The following is a 19,790-nucleotide window of genomic DNA, read 5'->3' as shown; positions in this document are numbered from 1 at the left end:
GAATAAACAGGAGGAGTGCCAGCCAATAGGACCACCTGTTAATCAGTTTCTCTATCTCCGCCTGCTGGTAGATGTGAGCTATCCCATTGGTCTCTGGATTCATCTGCTGCTGTTGCTAGGGAAGGTGTTGTAATGACTATCTTCCAAAGGGCCAAACGGTTAATGCAGAAGAATACTATTGTAATTCGCTATGCCGATAAAGGAGGCATTGCGAGAAAAAAGGAGAGGGAAGCTGAGAAAAGGAATTCTCTTTTTGCAAGACAATGCACCTGCTCATAAGGCTGGCAAAATGATGGATGTAGACACAGTTGGGGTTTCAGTGCATAGACTATCCACCCTACTCACCAGATCTTGTTTCCAAGCCTTAAAAACAGTTTGAAAGCGCAACAATTTTCAAATGCTTCAGAGGTAATTGCAGCAGCGGAGCAGTATTTCAGTGACAAGACATCAGAGTATTTTTTGGAAGGGTTATAGAAGCGTCAGAGAAAAAGTGCCAAGGGGTGAATATGTGGAATAACTTTTTAAGTTTCATGGCTCCACATCATTCCCTTCTTGGTTGGGTTGAGAACTTTTCAGCACCCCCTCGTAAGGCTGGGATGGTTGCAGCATGTAAGAGAGTAAATTACATACAATGCATTGCTCACATATCATGGCTGGAAGTGAATGCAGCACTAAAACTCTAAGAAATAAGAATAGCATTAATACATCTTAGAGCTGGGGGCAGAACAGTTTTCTGTTAGCATTGACTGTACAGGTTTTATCTGTAATAATCTGGCTTGCTTAGTTTTACTGGTGTTCTAATGCTCATTGCAATGTTTAAGATGCTGTCTTTTCCTAGGTACACCCTTGTTATATGACATGGATTTTTACTAAAATTAATTTTTTTATGTAGAAGAGGGGGTGTTAAAAATGATTGGCCCCAGGTATCAAATACACTATGTATGCCAGTGGCTTTTTGGACACTTTTTCAGCACACTGGATCGGCCACCGTTTGCGTCTGCACCCCTGATTGATGGATCGTAAAGCACTGCCTAAATACACCAAAACCTGTATGCCACCGCAAGCATAACTCAATCTACTACCAAACATACAAATCACACTAAACAAAATCAAAAATGTGTGATATTCTAAAAACCAACCTCATTCCCAGTAAAACTTATCTGTGACACCCACCGGATCAAAAACCCACCATACTTCAATGATGCACACACCTGCAAAGCAAAAGCTATTTTACCTCTTATGTTAGGATATGTCCATAGAGAAAATGCTGCAAATTTAAAATACCCTATGTCCACTAAGTCTGAATGTTATGACTATACTGTAAAAGAAGTAATTTAAACCCCCTTGTCCATCAAGTCTGTATTTCCCACCAAAGTTTGTCCTGCTTATATTGTGTATGTACTCTTGTGATCCTTTCTGGGCTTCTTTAGGAGGACAGGCTAAATAGATGAATGAATAAATAAATAAAATAATTAACCATTAGTCTAATCCAGTATGGCATTCTTTAGTTATTTAATACAAACTAAAATATTGAACTACGGCAAATAACTTATGCAACATCTGAAGCAAATTAGATTGTTACAACTGAACTATGGAAATATATTTAAAAATAATACAAAATAAGTATCCACTAAAAAAAAGTGATCACATCCAACTGCAAACATAGAAACATAGTAAATTGAAGGCAAATCTTCCCCTCCATGCCAACTACTATCTTTTCCTCTCCCTTAGAGATCCTACATACTTGTCCCAAGTTTTCTTGAATTCAGGTACAGTTCCATCATACTTTTTGATGCAGGCAAATCCACCATTAAGAGACTACAAAGCCATTCCCGCTCCAAAGATCACGTTACACCCTTGCTAAAACAGTACCACTGACTTCCAGTAGCCTACCGAATACAATGCAAAGTGCTCTTACTTGCCTTTAGACAGGATTCTCCAGACTATACGTATATCTGCTCTCCCTGCCTAAATGACCACCATCTAGCCCAATTAAGAGTCCACTTGTGACTGTGCCTTCTTTTTATAGACCCCTTGCTTTTCAATAGCTTGCCATTAAATATGCATGCCAAGAGAAAAAAATCAAAATTTTAAAGCACTCCTGAAAACTTGGAGCTCCTTTTACTAAGGTGCGCTAAGTGTTTTAGCACACGCTAAATATGCACGCGCGCTAACCCTAACGCGCTCATTATGGATGCGTTAGTGTTTAGCACGCGCTAAAACGCCTTTATAAAAGTGTACCTTTTCCTCCTGAATTGCTCAACTATTTCCCTGCTCTCTTGATATGTATAATAAGATAGTTCTCTTCTGTCTAAAAAATCTAGACTTCTTTTCCTTACTTTTTAGCCTGTAAACTTCTTAGTTCAGCGCATCAGTTTTAGTGGTATAGTAAATGATGAATAAATATGTAAGTAAATAAAAAAAAGTTTTCATCTCCACCACATCCACTAGTGTTCTTCAACCCCCGGTCCATGGACCAGTGCCAGTCCACAGAAATTTCCTGCCAGTCCACAGGGCCAGCACGTGCATCAGGCCCAAAACAGTGTTCTTCAACCGCCGGTCCACGGTGCGATCGATGCGGCGTTATCTTTGAGCCAGCTCCCTCTTCCTCACTGATTCAGTGCACAAAGCCACGGGCAGTGGCTCCTACGGCATCCTGCGCCTGAACCGGAAGCCTTCTCTCTGACGTTGCAATGTCAGAGGGAAGGCTTCCAGATGAGGCACGGGATGTGCAAGGTGCAATTATGGGGGTGGTGTCTGGGGTAGAGATTGGGTAGAGATGGGCAGGGTCTGGCCCACAACTTAGCCCAGTGTTCTTCAACTGCTGGTCCATGGACCGATGCCGGTCCAAAGAATAATTCTTTTATTTCTGCCGGTCCATAGGTGTAAAAAGGTTGAAAAACACTGCATTAGGAGGCTGTTCTGTGAATTCACACCCTTTCTGTGAAGTAGTGTTTCCTCAGCTTACTTTTCACAGAGTCTGTCCCCTATTCCCTCATTCCAGAGCTTCCTTTCATCTGTGCATTTATGCCATGGAGGTATTTAAATGTCTATCCTATCTCCCCTCTCCCACCTTTCTGGCAAAGTTTACATATTGAGATGTTTAAGTCTGTCTTCATCTATGCCCTCTAAACCTACTCCATCCTGTTTATATCTTTTGGATAGTGCAGTCTCCAGAATTGTACACAATTTTCTAAATTAGATCTCACTGGAGTCCTATACAGAGGCATATCATCTCCTTTTCCCTCACGCACCTAAACATCCTACTGCTTTTGTCATCACCTTTTCTACCTGTTTGGCCACCTTAAGTTCATCACGTACGATCATTCCCAAGTCCCACTCCTTTTTTGTGCACAAAAGTTCTTTACCCCCTAAACCAGGGGTAGGGAACTCCGGTCCTCGAGAGCCGTATTCCAATCGGATTTTCAGGATTTCCCCAATGAATATGCATTGAAAGCAGTGCATGCAAATAGATCTCATGCATATTCATTGGGGAAATCCTGAAAACCCAACTGGAATACGGCTCTCAAGGACCGGAGTTCCCTACCCTAAACTGTATCATTCCCTTGGGTTTTTGCAGCCTAAATGCATGACTGCATTTTTAACATTAACTCTTAGCTGCCAAATTCCAGACCATTTTTCAAGCTTCCTCATGTCATCTACACCAGTGGTTCCCAACCCTGTCCTGGAGGACCACCAGTCAAGTCAGGTTTTCAGGATAGCCCTAATGAATATGCATGAAAGAGATTTGCAAGTAATAAAGATGATAGGAATGCAGATCCAACCCATGCACATTCATTAGGGATAGTTCAAAAACTTGACTGGCTAGTGGTCCTCCAGGACAGTGTTGGGGACCACTGATCTACACCCTCAGGGGTGTCTACCCTATTGCAGATATGGATATCATCCTCAAAGAATAAAACTTTACCACACAGCCCTTCAGCAATATGGTGGCATACCTCGACTCACACTGGCTCTCAATACAAGCAAGAGTACAATTCAAATTCTACTACCTACTATTTAAAACCATAAACGGAGACAGCCCAGCCTACCTAAACAACCACCTAATCCAAACTACCTCAACTAGATATAGGAGAACCCACAAACTGTTCACACATCCCCCAGAGACGTCAAACGAAAAAAAACTGTACAATGGCCTTCTAGCTAAACAAGCAGCAAAACTAGACTGCCAACTCTTCAATTTACTGATAACGACCCCAGACTACAAATCGTTCAGAAAAGAAATAAAAACCATCCTATTCAAGAAATCCTTGAAGACAAACTAACACCGCAAGACTCATCTCAATTCTCTGAAGCAACCCGCTCTACTCTTCAATTCCTCTGGAAATGGCCAGATAACTCTTTTTGTAATCTGCCTTGAACCACAAGGTAATGGCAGAATAGAAATCACTAATGTAACCAGGAAGGAAAAAAAAAAAAAAAGTAAAAGCAAAATTTTCTAAGCACAATTCACTGCTGCTAATGTGGTTTCAGGATCAAAGTTCCTTCCTTATCCTAATGCCAGCAATAGACAACATTCTGTATTTAAAACATGGGACAACAACCCTGCAGGTGCAAGTCAAATACCGTATTTTCACGCATATAACGCGCGCGTTATACGTGTTTTTACAAACCATAGAAACATATACATAGAAGATGACGGCAGAAAAGGGCTACAGCCCATCAAGTCTGCCCACTCTGCTTACCCACCCTCTGTCTATGCCCTAATAACCCAATTTCCTTATCTTGACCCTCGTAGGGATCCCACATGGGTATCCCATTTATTCTTAAAGTCTGGCACGCTGTCTGCCTCGATCACCTGCACTGGAAGCTTGTTCCAATGATCAACAACTCTCTCTGTGAAGAAATACTTTCTGGTGACGCCATTAAATTTTCCGCCCCTGAGTTTGAGCGGGTGCCCTCTTGTGGCCGAGGGTCCCTTGAGAAAGAAAATATCATCTTCCACTTCGACACGTCCCGTGAGGTACTTAAATGTTTTGATCATGTCTCCCCTCTTCCTACGTTCCTCAAGAGTGTAGAGCTGCAATTTGTTCAATCTCTCTTCGTACGAGAGACCCTTGAGCCCCGAGATCATCCTGGTGGCCATCCGTTGAACCGATTCAATTCTGCGCACATCTTTACTGTAATGTGGCCTCCAGAATTGCACACAGTACTCCAGATGAGGTCTCACCATGGCCCTGTACAACGGCATTATGACTTCAGGCTTTCGGCTGACGAAACTTCTATTGATACAACCCAATATCTGCCTTGCCTTAGATGAAGCCTTCTCCACTTGATTGGCAGTTTTCATGTCTGCACTGATGATTACTCCTAAATCTCGTTCTGCTGAAGTCCTAGTTAAAGTTTCTCCGTTCAAGAAGTACGTCCTGCATGGATTTCCGCTTCCGAGGTGCATGACCTTACATTTCTTAGCATTGAAGCCTAGCTGCCAGGTTGAGGACCAACTTTCCAATGTAAGCAGGTCCTGTGCCATATAATTCTGTAAACTGCATTCACTTACTATATTACATAGTTTGGCATCATCGGCGAATAGTGTTATTTTACCTTGAAGCCCTTGAGTCAGATCCCCTATGAATATGTTGAAAAGGAGTGGACCCAGGACCGAGCCCTGCGGCACTCCACTGGTCACCTCCGATGTTTTAGAGGGGGTACCATTAACCACCACCCTCTGAAGTCTGCCACTCAGCCAATCATTGACCCATGCAGTTAGTGTCTCTCCTAACTCCATCGATTCCATCTTGCTTAGCAGCCTGCGGTGTGGGACACTGTCAAAAGCTTTCCTGAAGTCCAGGTACACGACGTCCAAAGACTCTCCCAAGTCCAACTTTCTTGTTACCCAGTCAAAGAAGCTGATGAGATTGGATTGGCAGGACCTACCCTTGGTGAATCCATGCTGACTGGGATCCCGAAGATTCTCTTCATTCAAGATCGTGTCCAATTTGCTTTTAATTAGTGTTTCCATGAGTTTGCACACTATTGATGTGAGACTCACCGGTCTATAATTCGCAGCCTCTGCCCTGCAACCCTTTTTATGCAGAGGAAACCGTGCATAACCATGCGCGGTATACGCGTGAGCGCGTTGTACAAAAATTTTTTTACATATTCCCCCCCCCCCCCGACGTCCGATTCACTTTCCCCCCGCAGGACCGCTCGCACCCCCACCCCAAAGGACCGCTCGCACGCACCCGCACCCCCACCCCGAAGGACCGCTCGCACGCGCTCCCACCCGCACCCGCATCCTCACCCTGAAGGACCACTCGCACGCACTCCCGCCCTCTTGCCCCAGCCAACCGCGGCACCCCCGACACGATCGGGGCAAGAGGGAGCTCAAGCCCTCTTGCCCTCCCCCGACACAAACGGGGCAAAAGGGAGCTCAAGCCCTCTTGCCCCAGCCAACCGCGGCACCCCCAACACGATCGGGGCAAGAGGGAGCTCAAGCCCTCTTGCCCTCCCCCGACACAATCGGGGCAAAAGGGAGCCCAAGCTTCTTGCCCCGCCGACTCCCCAACTCCCCGACAATATCGGGCCAGGAGGGAGCCCAAACCCTCCTGGCCACGGCGACCCCCTACCCCCACCCCGCACTACATTACGGGCAGGAGGGATCCCAGGCCCTCCTGCCCTCGACGCAATCCCCCTCCCCCCAACGACCGCCCCCCCAAGAACCTCCGACCGCCCCCCCCAGCCGACCCGCGACCCCCCCTGGCCGACCCCCACGACACCCCCACCCCCCTTCCCCTTACCTTTGTGTAGTTGGCCGGACAGACGGGAGCCAAACCCGCCTGTCCGGCAGGCAGCCAACGACGGAATGAGGGCGGATTGGCCCATCCGTCCTAAAGCTCCGCCTACTGGTGGGGCCTAAGGCGCCTGGGCCAATCAGAATAGGCCCGGGAGCCTTAGGTCCCTCCTGGGGGCGGGACCTTGGGCACATGGTCGGGTTGGGCCCCCAGGAGGGGCCTAAGGGATCCCTCCTACCCGTAATGTAGTGCGGGGTGGGGGTAGGGGGTCGCCGTGGCCAGGAGGGTTTGGGCTCCCTCCTGGCCCGATATTGTCGGGGAGTTGGTGGGGTAAGAGGGCTTGGGCTCCCTTTTGCCCGATCGTGTCGGGGTGGGGGGGGCAAGAGGGCTTGAGCTCCCTCTTGCCCCGATTGTGTCGGGGAGTCGGCGGGGCAAAAGTGCTTGACGTTAGAAAAAGGGCGAACCGCTAGAAGAGGAAGCAGCGCAGGCGCAGGGCTCACGGAAGGGCCGGGACCGCCAAGAGAAAGCAGCAGGACACCGGTAGGAGCTTCTACATGATGGGGTGGGGGTCGGGAGGCTGTGGGGGTGCGAGCGGTCCTTCGGGGTGGGGGTGCGAGCGGTCCTGCGTTGGGGTGAATCGGACGTCGGGGGGGGCATCAGGTTTTCAGGGTGGGGACAGGACTTCAAGGGGGAGAGTCGGGGCGGGCGATAGGAGAGTCGGGGTAGCCAGAGGAGAGTCGGGCAGCGACGGGAGAGTTGGGCAGCATGCGCGGTATACGGGTGTGCGCAGTATATAAAAATTTCTGTACATAAATTTGTGTTTTCCGCGCGCTATACCCGTGTGCGCGTTTTACACGGGTGCGCGTTATCTACGTGAAAATACGGTACACTGGATGCTTTCATGCAATAACTACAATTAATATGGAAAAGGGGATTATAAAACAATGAAGAGAACCTACACAAAAACAAATAGAGATAAAATCATGTTTAACTACATCTGTACACATCTTCAAAGCAATAAGAATGGAATTTTCTACAGCATTTGTGGCTGTCTGTTAAACAGCATAACAGTTCAGTAAAAATGTGCTCTGTACACAACACAAGTGATTGCTCAGAAACTCCCTGCTGCTTCTGCTTAGTTTACCTAGATTTTCTTTCACAGCATAGGCTATTGCTCAACTAATTTGGGATATGAATCTCTGGTTCAGTTGTTTCCTTTCTGTATCATGCCACCCAGTCACCTCCTTTATATACAAAGGACTCATCTTGAGCTCTACATTTCATGTTTTCTATGTTGAAATTATTTGCAAAATAGATTTTACTCCAAATGTTGGGCAGTTCTGTTGTAAGACACAGAGCAATTTTGCACAGGTGCAAGGAAGGTTCAATTGAGGTGCATGTACTAAGCCAGGGGTGTCCAACCTGCGGCCCCGTGAAGTATTTTGTGCGGCCCCGGTTGAGGGTGATGCAGTGTTTTCCTCTGCTGCCCCTGGGTGTTTACTGTCTTGCCGGCTCCCTCCTCTGTCTTGCTGCAGTGTTTGTGCGGCCCCAGAAACATTTTTGGGGGCCAATGCGACCCAGGGAAGCCAAAAGGTTGGACACCCCTGTACTAAGTTTTTAACTATACAACACATTAAATATATGATTTTTTTTTTTTAATTACCAGAAAGGCTTCAAGCAAATTAGTCTCAAAATATGCCGTGCTTCTTTTGACCTGTGGGTTTGACACATTTCTTGTTGTGAACTTAAATATGAATTTTAAACTTATCACAACTACATTATCTAGAAGTATGTACCCACACGCACAAATTCTTTATATGGCATCTTAAGTTCTGTGTGCAAATCGGTGTACACAGACAATTTTTGCACATAACTTAAATTGTTTAATAAGGCTATTCAGCACCAATAATTGCCAATTAACATTTATTGATACTAATTGTGCACAACTTGGTAAGTGCATTCTACAAAGTAATGCATGTCATTTCCAGTGTGTTAACTTGAAAAGGTGGCATGGCTAGGGGAGGATAATGGGTGGACCATGGGCAATCCTAAAATTTATGCCCACAGTTATAGAATACTCACTATCCATACACAACCTAGGTGTAGGTATTTAGGCTTGGTTTTCCTTGGCCTAAATGGGTGCACCTAAAAGTTATAACATGCACTGGTGCAAGCGTGATTCTATATATGACGTAAGCCTTTTATAGCATCACACTAAGTGCTATTCTAGGTGACAGTTTTTTGGTGCAACATACAGAATCAGGCCCATACAGTATATACAATATCAAATCAAGATGACCAGCCAAATTAAAAAAAGAAAAACACTGAATATAAAATAAAATTCAATACAGGGAGCATTCATATACTGTATATGTAATGCATTGTCTGGCTAAAAACAAGCTTCCCTTTGCGGATGATCTGACCAGATTAAGGTAAATTATCCTGTGAGATTTTAGATAGATACACACATGGAATACATTGCATATCATCAAAACAGTAGCTACAGAGAACATACAGAAAATTTAAATTATAGGCCATTCTATGATTTATTATTTGTTTGTAACAAATTTACACTATTTTATATGCACTATTTTGTATTTCAAAAATATACAGAATAAGCAATGAAAAACATAGCTGTTAGGCAATTTTTTTTACTTCTTCAAGTTGCTTGCACCCCAGGTAACAGTCATGATTAGAACAGCATCCTGAGTGCTCACATAGAAGATTAGAGTTGTTCATTCAGATGATGCTATCTCTTATAAAAAGAAGTTGAAGAGAGACAGAATCTGCACAACTGAACAAAAGATAGAATAAAGCTTGGGGGAGGGGTTAATCAAGTACTTACTCCCTGATGTGGAATTATCAATTTGCTAGTGTACTCAGCTATATGGATTTAGTGAATTAGACAAACACTAGAAGCGGGAAAAGACGATAAATAAATCCTAATAATGTATTTCCATGCAGAAGATTCCAGTTCAATTCTCTGGTTGGGACCTTCCATTGCTCTGGTCAAAAGAGGCTAGGAGGTTTTTGGCCTTTGAGTAGGGTGATGTGATAGCTGATAAAACTCAGCCCAAGATATTTAACTGAAATAAGTTTAATTTTAGTTTATTTACTATTTGCTATACCACCCATCAAAATGTACATCTGAGTACTGTGTGTCCGGCATGCTGCAGGAGATATAATCCCCAGATAGTGTGAAAAAGGCTCATGACAGATCCCAGAAATATACAAACATAAGAAAAGCCATGCTGAGTCGCATGGAAAACGCATCAAGCCCTGTGGCCAGTCTGAGTCATAAGTACCCCAGAAGATGTCAAGAAGAACATCTATTCCTCATAGAGGATGGAATGAACAATAAGCAGCTGGGGGGGGAGGGAGCAGCTTAATAAAAAGATATAGTGTCTAGGCAGTAGAGAATGATACAGGGAAAAATTTGTCCCTGTCCCTGCAAGTTCTGTCAGTCGCATCCCTGCAAGGTGTTTGAGACTTGTGTAGATGAGAACAGAGCTTATAGGGCTGAGACAGGGACAGAGCTTGCGGGGATGGGGATGAAGACAGATCCTGCAGAGATGGGGGGAAAACTGTTCCCATATCATTCTGTACTTGGGAGTAAAAACTAATGCAAAACCATTTTTATCATGACATGAATACAATTAGAACATATGAATAGACCATACTAGGTCCGACCAATGGTCCATCTAGCTGGCCCAACCTGTTTCCACAGCAGCCAATCCAGGCCACAAGTTAACTGGCAACAACCAAACTAGGGGTACCATCCCATATTAGCGATCCAGGACCAGCAGTGGCTTCCCCCAATTCTGAGTGAAAAAGTAGTACCCTGGGAGGGTGTAGATGAGCTGGAGTAAGTCTTAACAGAGATTTCGGCAGTTGGAACCCAAGCACAGTACCGGGTAAAGCTTTGGATTCTTGCCCAGAAATAACTAAGAAGAAAAAAATAAAAAAATTTAAATTGAATTAGGTTGGGCAGACTGGATGGACCATTTGGGTCCTTATCTGCCGTCATCTACTATGTTACTATGTAACTTCAAGTGCCCGTCTTTGTCATTTGGACAGCGTGAAACACAAAAAGCCAACCCTTGTACCCGTTCTACAGGCTGCCACCGTTTCTCTCCCAAACTGCAAAGCATGCTTAGGGTTCCTGTAGCTATGAAAATGACAAGGCTCTGGTGTACTTCAATAACTTTATTGCTGAATTATTAAAATAAAATTATTTAAAAAAAACAAAAAAACTTTACTGGGTCCAGGTATAAAAGGAGGTTTAGGGTTTCCAGATATTTGTATTTATAATTGGGCTTGTTTATTACGACATATAAGGGATTGGGTTTTAGAGGATGATTCATTTACCCCTTTGTCGTATGAAAAAGCATTTTTTCACCCTTACCATTTATTATTTTTTATTCAAGTGCCAAGTTCAAGATTACCAGATTATTTAAAAGGTAATTCTATTTTGATTCCATTAAGATTGGTATGGAATAAATTATTGAAATTATGAGAATTTCATCAATTTGTTACAGATTTTTTGCCTATTCAAGGAAATAGTGATTTTTCTCCAGGTATGACTAATGTTACTTTTACACATTGGGCAAATAAAGGGGTTAAATTTACTGCTCATCTTTTAGATGAGTCTGGGAGATTACGTAGATTGTCTGAACTTTCCTTAATTGTTGGAAGTGGTCCAGGGTCATTGTATGGATATATGCAAGTATAACATTATGTAAGCCAAATCATAAGAGGGGGTTTTTCATTGGGTGTACACGAAAGGATTTTAAATTTTTTAAATCAATGTAATGATATTCCTATTTCGGTATCTTTATTACATAAATTGTGGTGGCGCTTGATTCCAAATAGAACATATGAGAATATTATGCAAAAATGGCATGATGAATTGGGAATTCAATTATCACTTCAAGATTTCAGTCAAGCTATTCATCGTTTGCCTAAAATTATTACAGGATATATTTGGAGAGAATGTACATATAGAGTTTTGCAGAGGGCATATTTTTCACAAGTACAAGCATTTCATGCAGGATTAGTTAATTCTCCTATTTGTATCAAATGTGAGAAAGATTCTAATACTTTATCTCATGCATTTTGGAAATGTCATCTGGTTAAATCTTTCTGGTCTGCCATCCTATTATTTTTAGGGTTATTATGAAATTGTCAATTGGTTGAATCTCCAAAAGGGGTATTATTCGGTAAAGCAGCAGCTTGTAGGGTTTTTGGACAGGATAGATGTATTCTATTTCAAAAGGCATGTTTGACTGGTCATAAATGCATATTGCAATATTGGTTACAAAAAGATCCTCCAAGTTATTGGCATTGGAGGAATCAATTCCATCGTTTAATTTTATTTGAGGTTTTGGAGGTTCATAAATTTCCTAAAAGAACAAGTTTATTTTTAAAAATCTGGGACCCTTATATACAAAAATTATTCTCGAAAGCAAGAAGTATGATTCTTAATACTTTATATTAAATTTAAGTAAATGTTTTTAGTATTTTTATTTATTTGGTATTTCATATCAACTTTCATTCTAGGGTAGGGAGGGAAATAGGAATAATGATTTTAATATATGTTAAATTACTTGAAATGTATTTCTGTTTAATTCATTTATTATAATATAATTATATTAAAAAACCAATCTAAAGTATAAATGAAATAAATAGAATGAAGGAGGATAAAGGTAAGGGGGAAAGGTAAGGGGTTAAGGGGGGTTATAGGAAAAAATAGATTAGGTATAAAGAAATATATTTTGGAGGAATGATAAAATATGTATGCAAATGTTTTATTATGAATTTAATTGTAATGAATATCTCTTTGTATCATATTATTGCATATTTATTTGACTCCTTCAATAAAATGTTATAACATAAATTCACAATAATAATATTTCCATACATATTTTTATCATTCCTCTCAAATATATTTCTATATACCTAATCCATTCCTTTCTATACTCCCCTTGATCCCTTCCCTTTCCCCCTACCCTTCTCCCCCTTCATTCTTTTTATTTCATTTATAACATTTTTATTTAATTTTTTTTTTTAATTTATTAACATTTTATTGAAGGAATCAAATAAATATACAATAATAAGATACAAAGAGTAGAATTAAATTAATAATAATATTTGCATACATATTTTTATCATTCCTTTCTAATTATAACATACGTAATGATATCATTATTTTTCTATAGGTAAATCAACTGGGCGCTAGAACCCCGAGATCGCCTTCACCGTCACCTCCGAGCCAATGGGAAGGAGTCACGACATCACCGTTGGCAGCACGAGAGCCGCGGGGGCGCACGCGGCACCTGCCTCGGACCAATGACCGCCCAGCGAGGTCAGGAACGTCGGCCAAAGGAGCCGCTGCGGAGGAAGGACCGACGAGCCCACGTCACCCCCCCCCCCCCTTGCCGCTCCCCCGCTGCCACTTACCCCGCGTCGAAGCGCTCTCCTCGAGCCGGCAGCGCTCGGCCGCCTCTCCGCGCGCACGTCCGTTGCCGGGGTCACCGGCTGGAAGCGTCACTCCCCCGCGCGCGCGCGCCTCAACCATAAACCTCGACGCCAGAAAGGGGAAGGGGTGTGGAGGGGAGGCGAGCTGTGAAACCACGCGTTTCCTGCTTCGCTTTGCACTCTTCTGCCCTGAATCGCAATGCCGTTAGAAGTCGCCGAGGTTCGTCCTCTTCTCCTCGAGCAGAGGACCTTGGATTCGAGCCCCCTCGGCGGTCGGCGTCCGTCTCCCCCCCCCCCTCCGTCTCTGCTGGTACTGGCCGGCCGCCTTGCTTGCTATGCGCAGCGCGAGCTCGGCGTGTCGTGACGCGGGACGTCTTTGCCCGGCTGAAGGGCTCGCGGACGGGTTCGCGCGTGTTTACCTGGAGCTGCTCGAAAGCCATTTCCCTCCCGTCGTAGAAGCGCTGCTGCACCATTGCGGGGAGGGGGGGAAGAGCGTTGTTAGGCCAAGGATTGCTCTTGATATGTAAACTAACCCCTGATTGGATTCATTTGATATACACGCTTATCAAATATTTCTAAGCGATTACAATTCTAAAATGGGGGGAGAGGCAATAATATACATGAACAAACTTCAAACTGGACTGGTATAGGATGGAAAAGGGAAAGAGCTACAAAAGTAATAAGTAATCCAGTGCAGAAAGGACCATGTAGGGTTAGCAGAATCAGGAGGAGATAAATGAAATAAAAAAAAGAAATGTTTTAACAAATTGAAATGCTGCTTTACTTAGTCACCCATCCACAATCTACAAATCTCTTTATATATAAAATGACCAAACAGTATAATACGTGCTTAATAGTGAAAGCTCAGACCCAGAAGCTGTGTAGAGACCATCATTGCTAGTTCACAGTCACAGAAATGACATGAAAGTCTTGCTCCTGGAGTCTAAGGGCTCCTTTTTACGGTTTAACGCGCGCTAAACTGCAAACCGCGCTAGCCGCCACCGCCTCCTCTTGAGCAGGCGGTAGTTATTCAGCTAGCGCGGTGGTTAGCACATGATAACTCACTTCGATAAAGCCGCTGACGCAGCTTCGTAAAAGGAGCCCTAAGTTTCAAAGGCATCCTTATAGAACAGTGCTTCTCAACCGTCCTAATGCCGCGACCCTTTAATACAGTTCCTCATGTTGTGGTGACCCCCAACCATAAAATTATTTTCGTTGCTACTTCATAACTGTAATTTTGCTACTGTTATGAATCGTAATGTAAATATCTGATATGCAGGATGTATTTTCATTGTTACAAATTGAACATAATTAAAGCATAGTGATTAATCACAGAAACAATATGTAATTATACTGTGAAATATTTATTTCTAATTACAAATAAATGTATGTGGGTGGAACCGCCTGGAGACAGATAGAGGAGCGGTGTCTCAGTTCCTAAGACCAGTGTTCTTCAACCTTTTGACACCTATGGACCGGCAGAAATAAAATAATTATTTTGTGGACACTGGGCTAAGTCATGGGCCAGACCCTGCCCATCTCCACCCCAGACCCCGCCCCGATAATAGTACTAATTGTAACAATTTTTTTCATTCATTTTTCATATATGCATACAATATAATTGTATTAACAACACATAATGGTTAACCACAAAATTAAAATACACAAAGCACACTGTATTACATTATATTACATTACATTACTGATTTCTATTCCACCTCAACCTTGCAGTTCTGGGCGGATTACAAAAGAGACATCTGGACATTTCCAGGATGATTACAAAGAGACTTCTACGAGAAGAAGAACATTTCCAGAGGAGTTACAAGAAGAATGGTGTAGTATAGTTTAGGGAATGGGATACGGCAAGGAGGATTGGGCTATTCCAGTGGATATACAATTCGGGATGCTGTACAGATAGGATATAGTGCAGTTTCAGTATATATGCAGTTAGGGAAGCAGTTGACAAGCTTGGGCTTTGAGGGGAAGGGTAACTGGTGAAGAAGGGAGGATGGGGAGTCACACTGAGGGGAATCCAAGTTGGAGTTATGACATCTGTATAAATTTTTTGAATAGATGGGATTTGATTTCTTTGCGAAAAGATTTGAAATCGCTTGTTGTCATCAGCAGGTTGGAAATGGAGTGGTCCAATTTTGCTGCTTGCGTCGCTAGTAGATTGTCAAACATCTTCTTACGCTGGGTGCCTTTGAGTGGGGGGTAGGTAAATGGAGTCTTAGATCTTCTTTGTCTAGCGGCGAGGTTTTGGTTCAGGCGGTTGTTTAGGTAATTGAGGGCTGAGCCATTTATTGTTTTGAATAATAGACAGTATAATTTGAATTGTATGCTTTTTAACATTCATTCCTACCAGAAAATAGATAACCCCATGCAAATGCAGGACCAAAAACTAAAAGTACTAATATTTACAAACAAACCCTAAGATACAAGACTCTGCAAGCAGTACAACCCCAGAGGAAAAGAAGCAAATGCATTTGTTCCTGAACAGACAAATCATTTACTAAATAAAAGTATTTCCCCTACCGTTGTTGTCTCTCTCCCTCCATGTGCTTTGCTTTCTGGCCTGCTCCCTGGTGTTATCTTTGGGCCGGTCCACTGTGCGATCAACGCAGCTTCTTTGGGCCGGCTCCCTGAGTGCTGCAGTGCACAAAGCTCCTCGTGCCCATCCTGCCCCTCATCTGGAAGCCTTCCCTCTGATGTTGCGACATCAGAGAGAAGGCTTCCGGTTCAGGCGCAGGCCGTGCTTGGGAGCCTTTTCCCTCAGCTTTGTGCACTGCAGCACTCAGGGAGCCGGCCCGAAGACACCGCGTTGATCGCACCATGGACCGGTGGCTGAAGAACGCTGTCTTGGGCCGATGGACGTGCCGGCCCTGTGGACTTGCAGAAAATTTCTGTAGACTGGCGGTTGAAGAACACTGTCTAAGACCATCGGAAATATGTGTTTTCTGATGGTCTTAGGCAACCTCTGTGAAAAGATCATTTGACCCCCAAAGGGGTCGCAACCCACAGGTTGAGAACCGCTGTTATAGTGGAAACTTTTGAGGGAGCCAATGCTGTTTCATTTCGCAGGTAACTTTGTGAGGGCGTTCCAGAGCAGTGGGTCTGTAACTGAAAAAACAGCAGTACTCCTTGTGCCAATGATTTTCAAGGAAGGAATGGAAAGAAGATGGTGTTCAGATTTGACCATTCAGGTCTTTATCTGCTATCATTTATTTGCAGAAATACAAATCTAATGTGTTCTAATCATGGTGAGCACACCAGGAGAGCACCCTAGAGTTGATTACCAGGAGAGGACCTGGTGGTGGTGTGAGTGACTAAGAGAGAGTCCTCACAGAGAACAGCTGAGGGACAAGAAATCCACAGGGCGAGCCATCAGAGAGAGAGAGAGAGAGACTGACTGGGAAGAGTCCTCAGGGTGTGCATCCAAGAGAAGATGCCTGAGTGACTGTAAAGAGTGCATGTGGGAGAAGACAACTGAGGGAATGGAAGAGAATTCAGTGCGTGCATCCAGGGTAGGTGTGCGTCTGGGAGACGATGACTGAGGAAAAAAACACCTGAGTGTCTGGAAGAAGGAGTAGCCAGAGGGCCCAGTAGAGCCTGGAGTCCAGGGAAGGGCTTAGGCTTGACAACTGGTGGAAGGACTAGTGAAGAAGTTTCCAGGACCTGTGGGGACCCAAGAGGCTGGGGAGCATAGGGACCAGTGGTGGCCCTACAAGAAGAGTCAAGGTCCAAGGCTGAGAAGGTCTGACAAGCGACTGGCAGAGAGACCGGTAATGGCACCGGAAGCTGCCAAAGGAGCCCAGGGGAGCATTGGCCAAAGGTCTGTGAGCAACCAGCAGAGGGACCAGTAATGGCACTGGAAGCTGCCAGAAGGCCCGGAGGGCCAATGAAAGATCAGGAGAGGACTGAAAGACTGTGGACATAAGAACTGCCATCTCCGGATCAGACCCATGGTCCATCGAGTCCGGCGATCCGCACACGCGGAGGCCCAGTCAGGTATACACCTGATGTAGTTTTAATCACCCATATCCCTCTATGCCTCTCGTAAGGAGATGTGCATCTAATTTGCCTTTGAATCCTAGCACAGTGGATTCCTTAATAACCTCCTTTGGAAGAGCATTCCAGGCGTCCACCACTCGCTGCGTGAAGCAGAACTTCCTGACATTTGTCCTGGACTTGTCCCCCCTTAGCTTCAAACCATGTCCTCTTGTCCGTGTTACGTTGGACAATGTAAATAATTTGTTTTTCTGCTCTATTTTATTGATGTCTTTCAGTATTTTGAACGTCTCTATCATGTCCCCTCGCAGCCTCCTCTTCTCAAGGGAGAACAGTCCCAGTTTCTTGAGTCGTTCCTCATATTCCAAGTTCTCCATACCTCTTATTAGCTTTGTTGCTCGTCTCTGCACCCTCTCCAGCAGTTTTATATCCTTCTTTAGGTTGGGAGACCAATGTTGGACACAGTATTCCAAGTGTGGTCTGACCATTGCTCTATAAAGCGGCATTATGACTTTCTTCGATCTACTCGTGATTCCTTTCTTTATCATGCCTAACATGACCAGAAGGAGCCTGGAGGGACCTGTTCACGTTTTAAGAGTGTATGGATGAGGTGTGTTTAACTGTGGTGTATTTGTTCCAGCAGAGCCTGAGTAAGAACAAGAGTACCTGGGGACAGCTATGTGACAAGTTGTTGACCGCTCAGCTAGATCACATGATGACAGCTGTACATTGGCATCCTCGAGAGTCAGGCTGGCGTCCAAAACGAAAAGGTAGCATAATTAGCTACTGAAGACCATTGCCCGCCCTTCCCCATGTCTTCAGCTACTAAAGCAAATTCACAGCACCTAAAGGTGCAGGAAGAAGTTAATCAAATAAATGCGAACAGCTTTACACATAGGGAGAGCGATTGCTGAAGTGGGGAGGGGGGAAGGATCAGAGTGCTTGCTGAGGTTTGGGAGTACAGAGGTAGAAGAGTGATTACTACTACTTGTCACATATATAGCGCTGAAAGGTGTATGCAGCACTGTATATTTTGACATTTATAGACTGTCCCTGCTCGGAAGAGCTTACAATCTAACTTGGACAGACAAGACATGACATAGAGGGTAGGTGATGCAGAACCCAAGGTGGCTGTAATTTAATCCTCCACATTAATACAGCATAATTAGATATTTGTGTTCTCAAATTTATGGGGATTTAAAAATGTATTTATATTATGTTTGGGGGAAGGGGCAACACGCTTCAGGCTAATCCTGCCCAGAATAAAAAGCAAGTCACAGTTCTGCACAATTATCAGTGGTAGCATAGCACCCTTTTTGTTGGGGAAGGACCACAAAAAAACAACCATCATACCTGATCCCTGACGCTTTATACAAGTTTTATTCAAATTTGATAAAAACGCTTTTATAATCAATTCAAAGTGATGTACATTTAAAATTAATCACATAGACACATACAATGGACTAACTTTTAGACGTCATACTTGAAAAGGTGGGCAAAAGGGTAGAACTACAATTTCAAAAGAAAAGAACAATTAAGGGAAAGAAACATTAAGGAAGTGGGACCCTGTTAGCCAGGCAAGCTTATGCTTCAAGATCACTGCATTTATGGCGGAGCAAAAGAAATCAGTTGTTTGTTTTTTTTATGCTAAGCTAAAGCATCAATGAAAAGGAAGCTTTTTAGTGAACTTTTAAATCGTTCTAATACTGATAATTCTCGAAGGTAAAGAAGTAAATGGTTCCATTGCTGCCTTGTATTGATTACCTTTAAGGAAGGGATTGTAAGATGTTGATCTTAGGGTTCTAGATATGGAATAAGGAGTCTATCCAGGAAAGTTGGTCATTTTGAACGTTATGGAGCAAAAATGTTGGTTATGCTCTAGCACTACTGGCCCACCCCATCCTACTCTCTGTTAAATCCAAAACAATCTGAGCATCAACTGTTCTCCAGTCAGATTATGTGTTTGGCTTGAGCATAGGATACAACTCAGTGGTTCTCTTGTATCACCCCAAGATTATGTGGAGACTTAATTTGTTCATTCTGCTTCCATCTTTTTTTATTATTATTTTCAGTCATAAACTGTAAACCAATGTAGTATGAACAGAGATGTGGGGGAACCTATCACCCTTCCCTTCTCCCCTATGCAAAAAAAAAAATGCCAGTACTTTATAGATAGTCAGCAGCATGTGCAAATTAACCATGAAGAGAAATAAAAACATTTCTTATATTGTGAGGTGTTTTGTTTGCACATTTGAGCTATTTTTCTCTGTTCTTTATGGTTAAGAAACTCTGTAGCATCTCCTCTCATTTTTAAGAAAGGATTCACTGCACATTTATGACAATAAATTAAAACACAGAATACCTGTAGTAATAAATGACACCAGCAAAGGTGCAGCCTGCAAACTGAGCCAGAGAGAATTAAGTTAGAATAAATAAAAACCCATTTGATTACAGAAGGAGAATAGATCTTGGTCCTCAGAAATATATCAAAGAGTGTTTGAACATTCTCCGTACCTAGTCAACAGATTTTTTTGGCTTCAATTTGGAAAG

General features: G+C 43.4%; 1 protein-coding gene across 4 annotated transcripts in view; it reads right to left on the bottom strand.

Moving 5' to 3' along the window:
* The window catches only part of WASF1 (WASP family member 1), a 177,966-nt gene extending 164,293 nt beyond the window's left edge, over positions 1–13,673 (bottom strand). The window contains exon 1 of one of the 4 annotated variants that reach the window (XM_033939544.1): positions 13,652–13,673. Coding sequence is in view for 1 of the 4 variants with exons in the window: in XM_033939545.1 (XP_033795436.1) it covers positions 13,215–13,332 (118 nt within the window). In the remaining 3 variants the exon portion in view is untranslated. Of the gene's footprint in view, positions 1–13,019; positions 13,131–13,214; positions 13,534–13,651 lie in introns of those variants that run through there. The other 3 variants (XM_033939545.1, XM_033939541.1, XM_033939542.1) reach the window with 3 other exon arrangements.
* Positions 13,674–19,790: the final 6,117 nt, after the last annotated feature.

Source organism: Geotrypetes seraphini, chromosome 3 (assembly GCF_902459505.1).
Source record: "Geotrypetes seraphini chromosome 3, aGeoSer1.1, whole genome shotgun sequence".
In the NCBI taxonomy this organism is placed as follows: Eukaryota; Metazoa; Chordata; class Amphibia; order Gymnophiona; family Dermophiidae; genus Geotrypetes; species Geotrypetes seraphini.
Note: the sequence above shows the minus strand (reverse complement) of the source record. Positions and strands in the feature narration are given on the sequence as shown.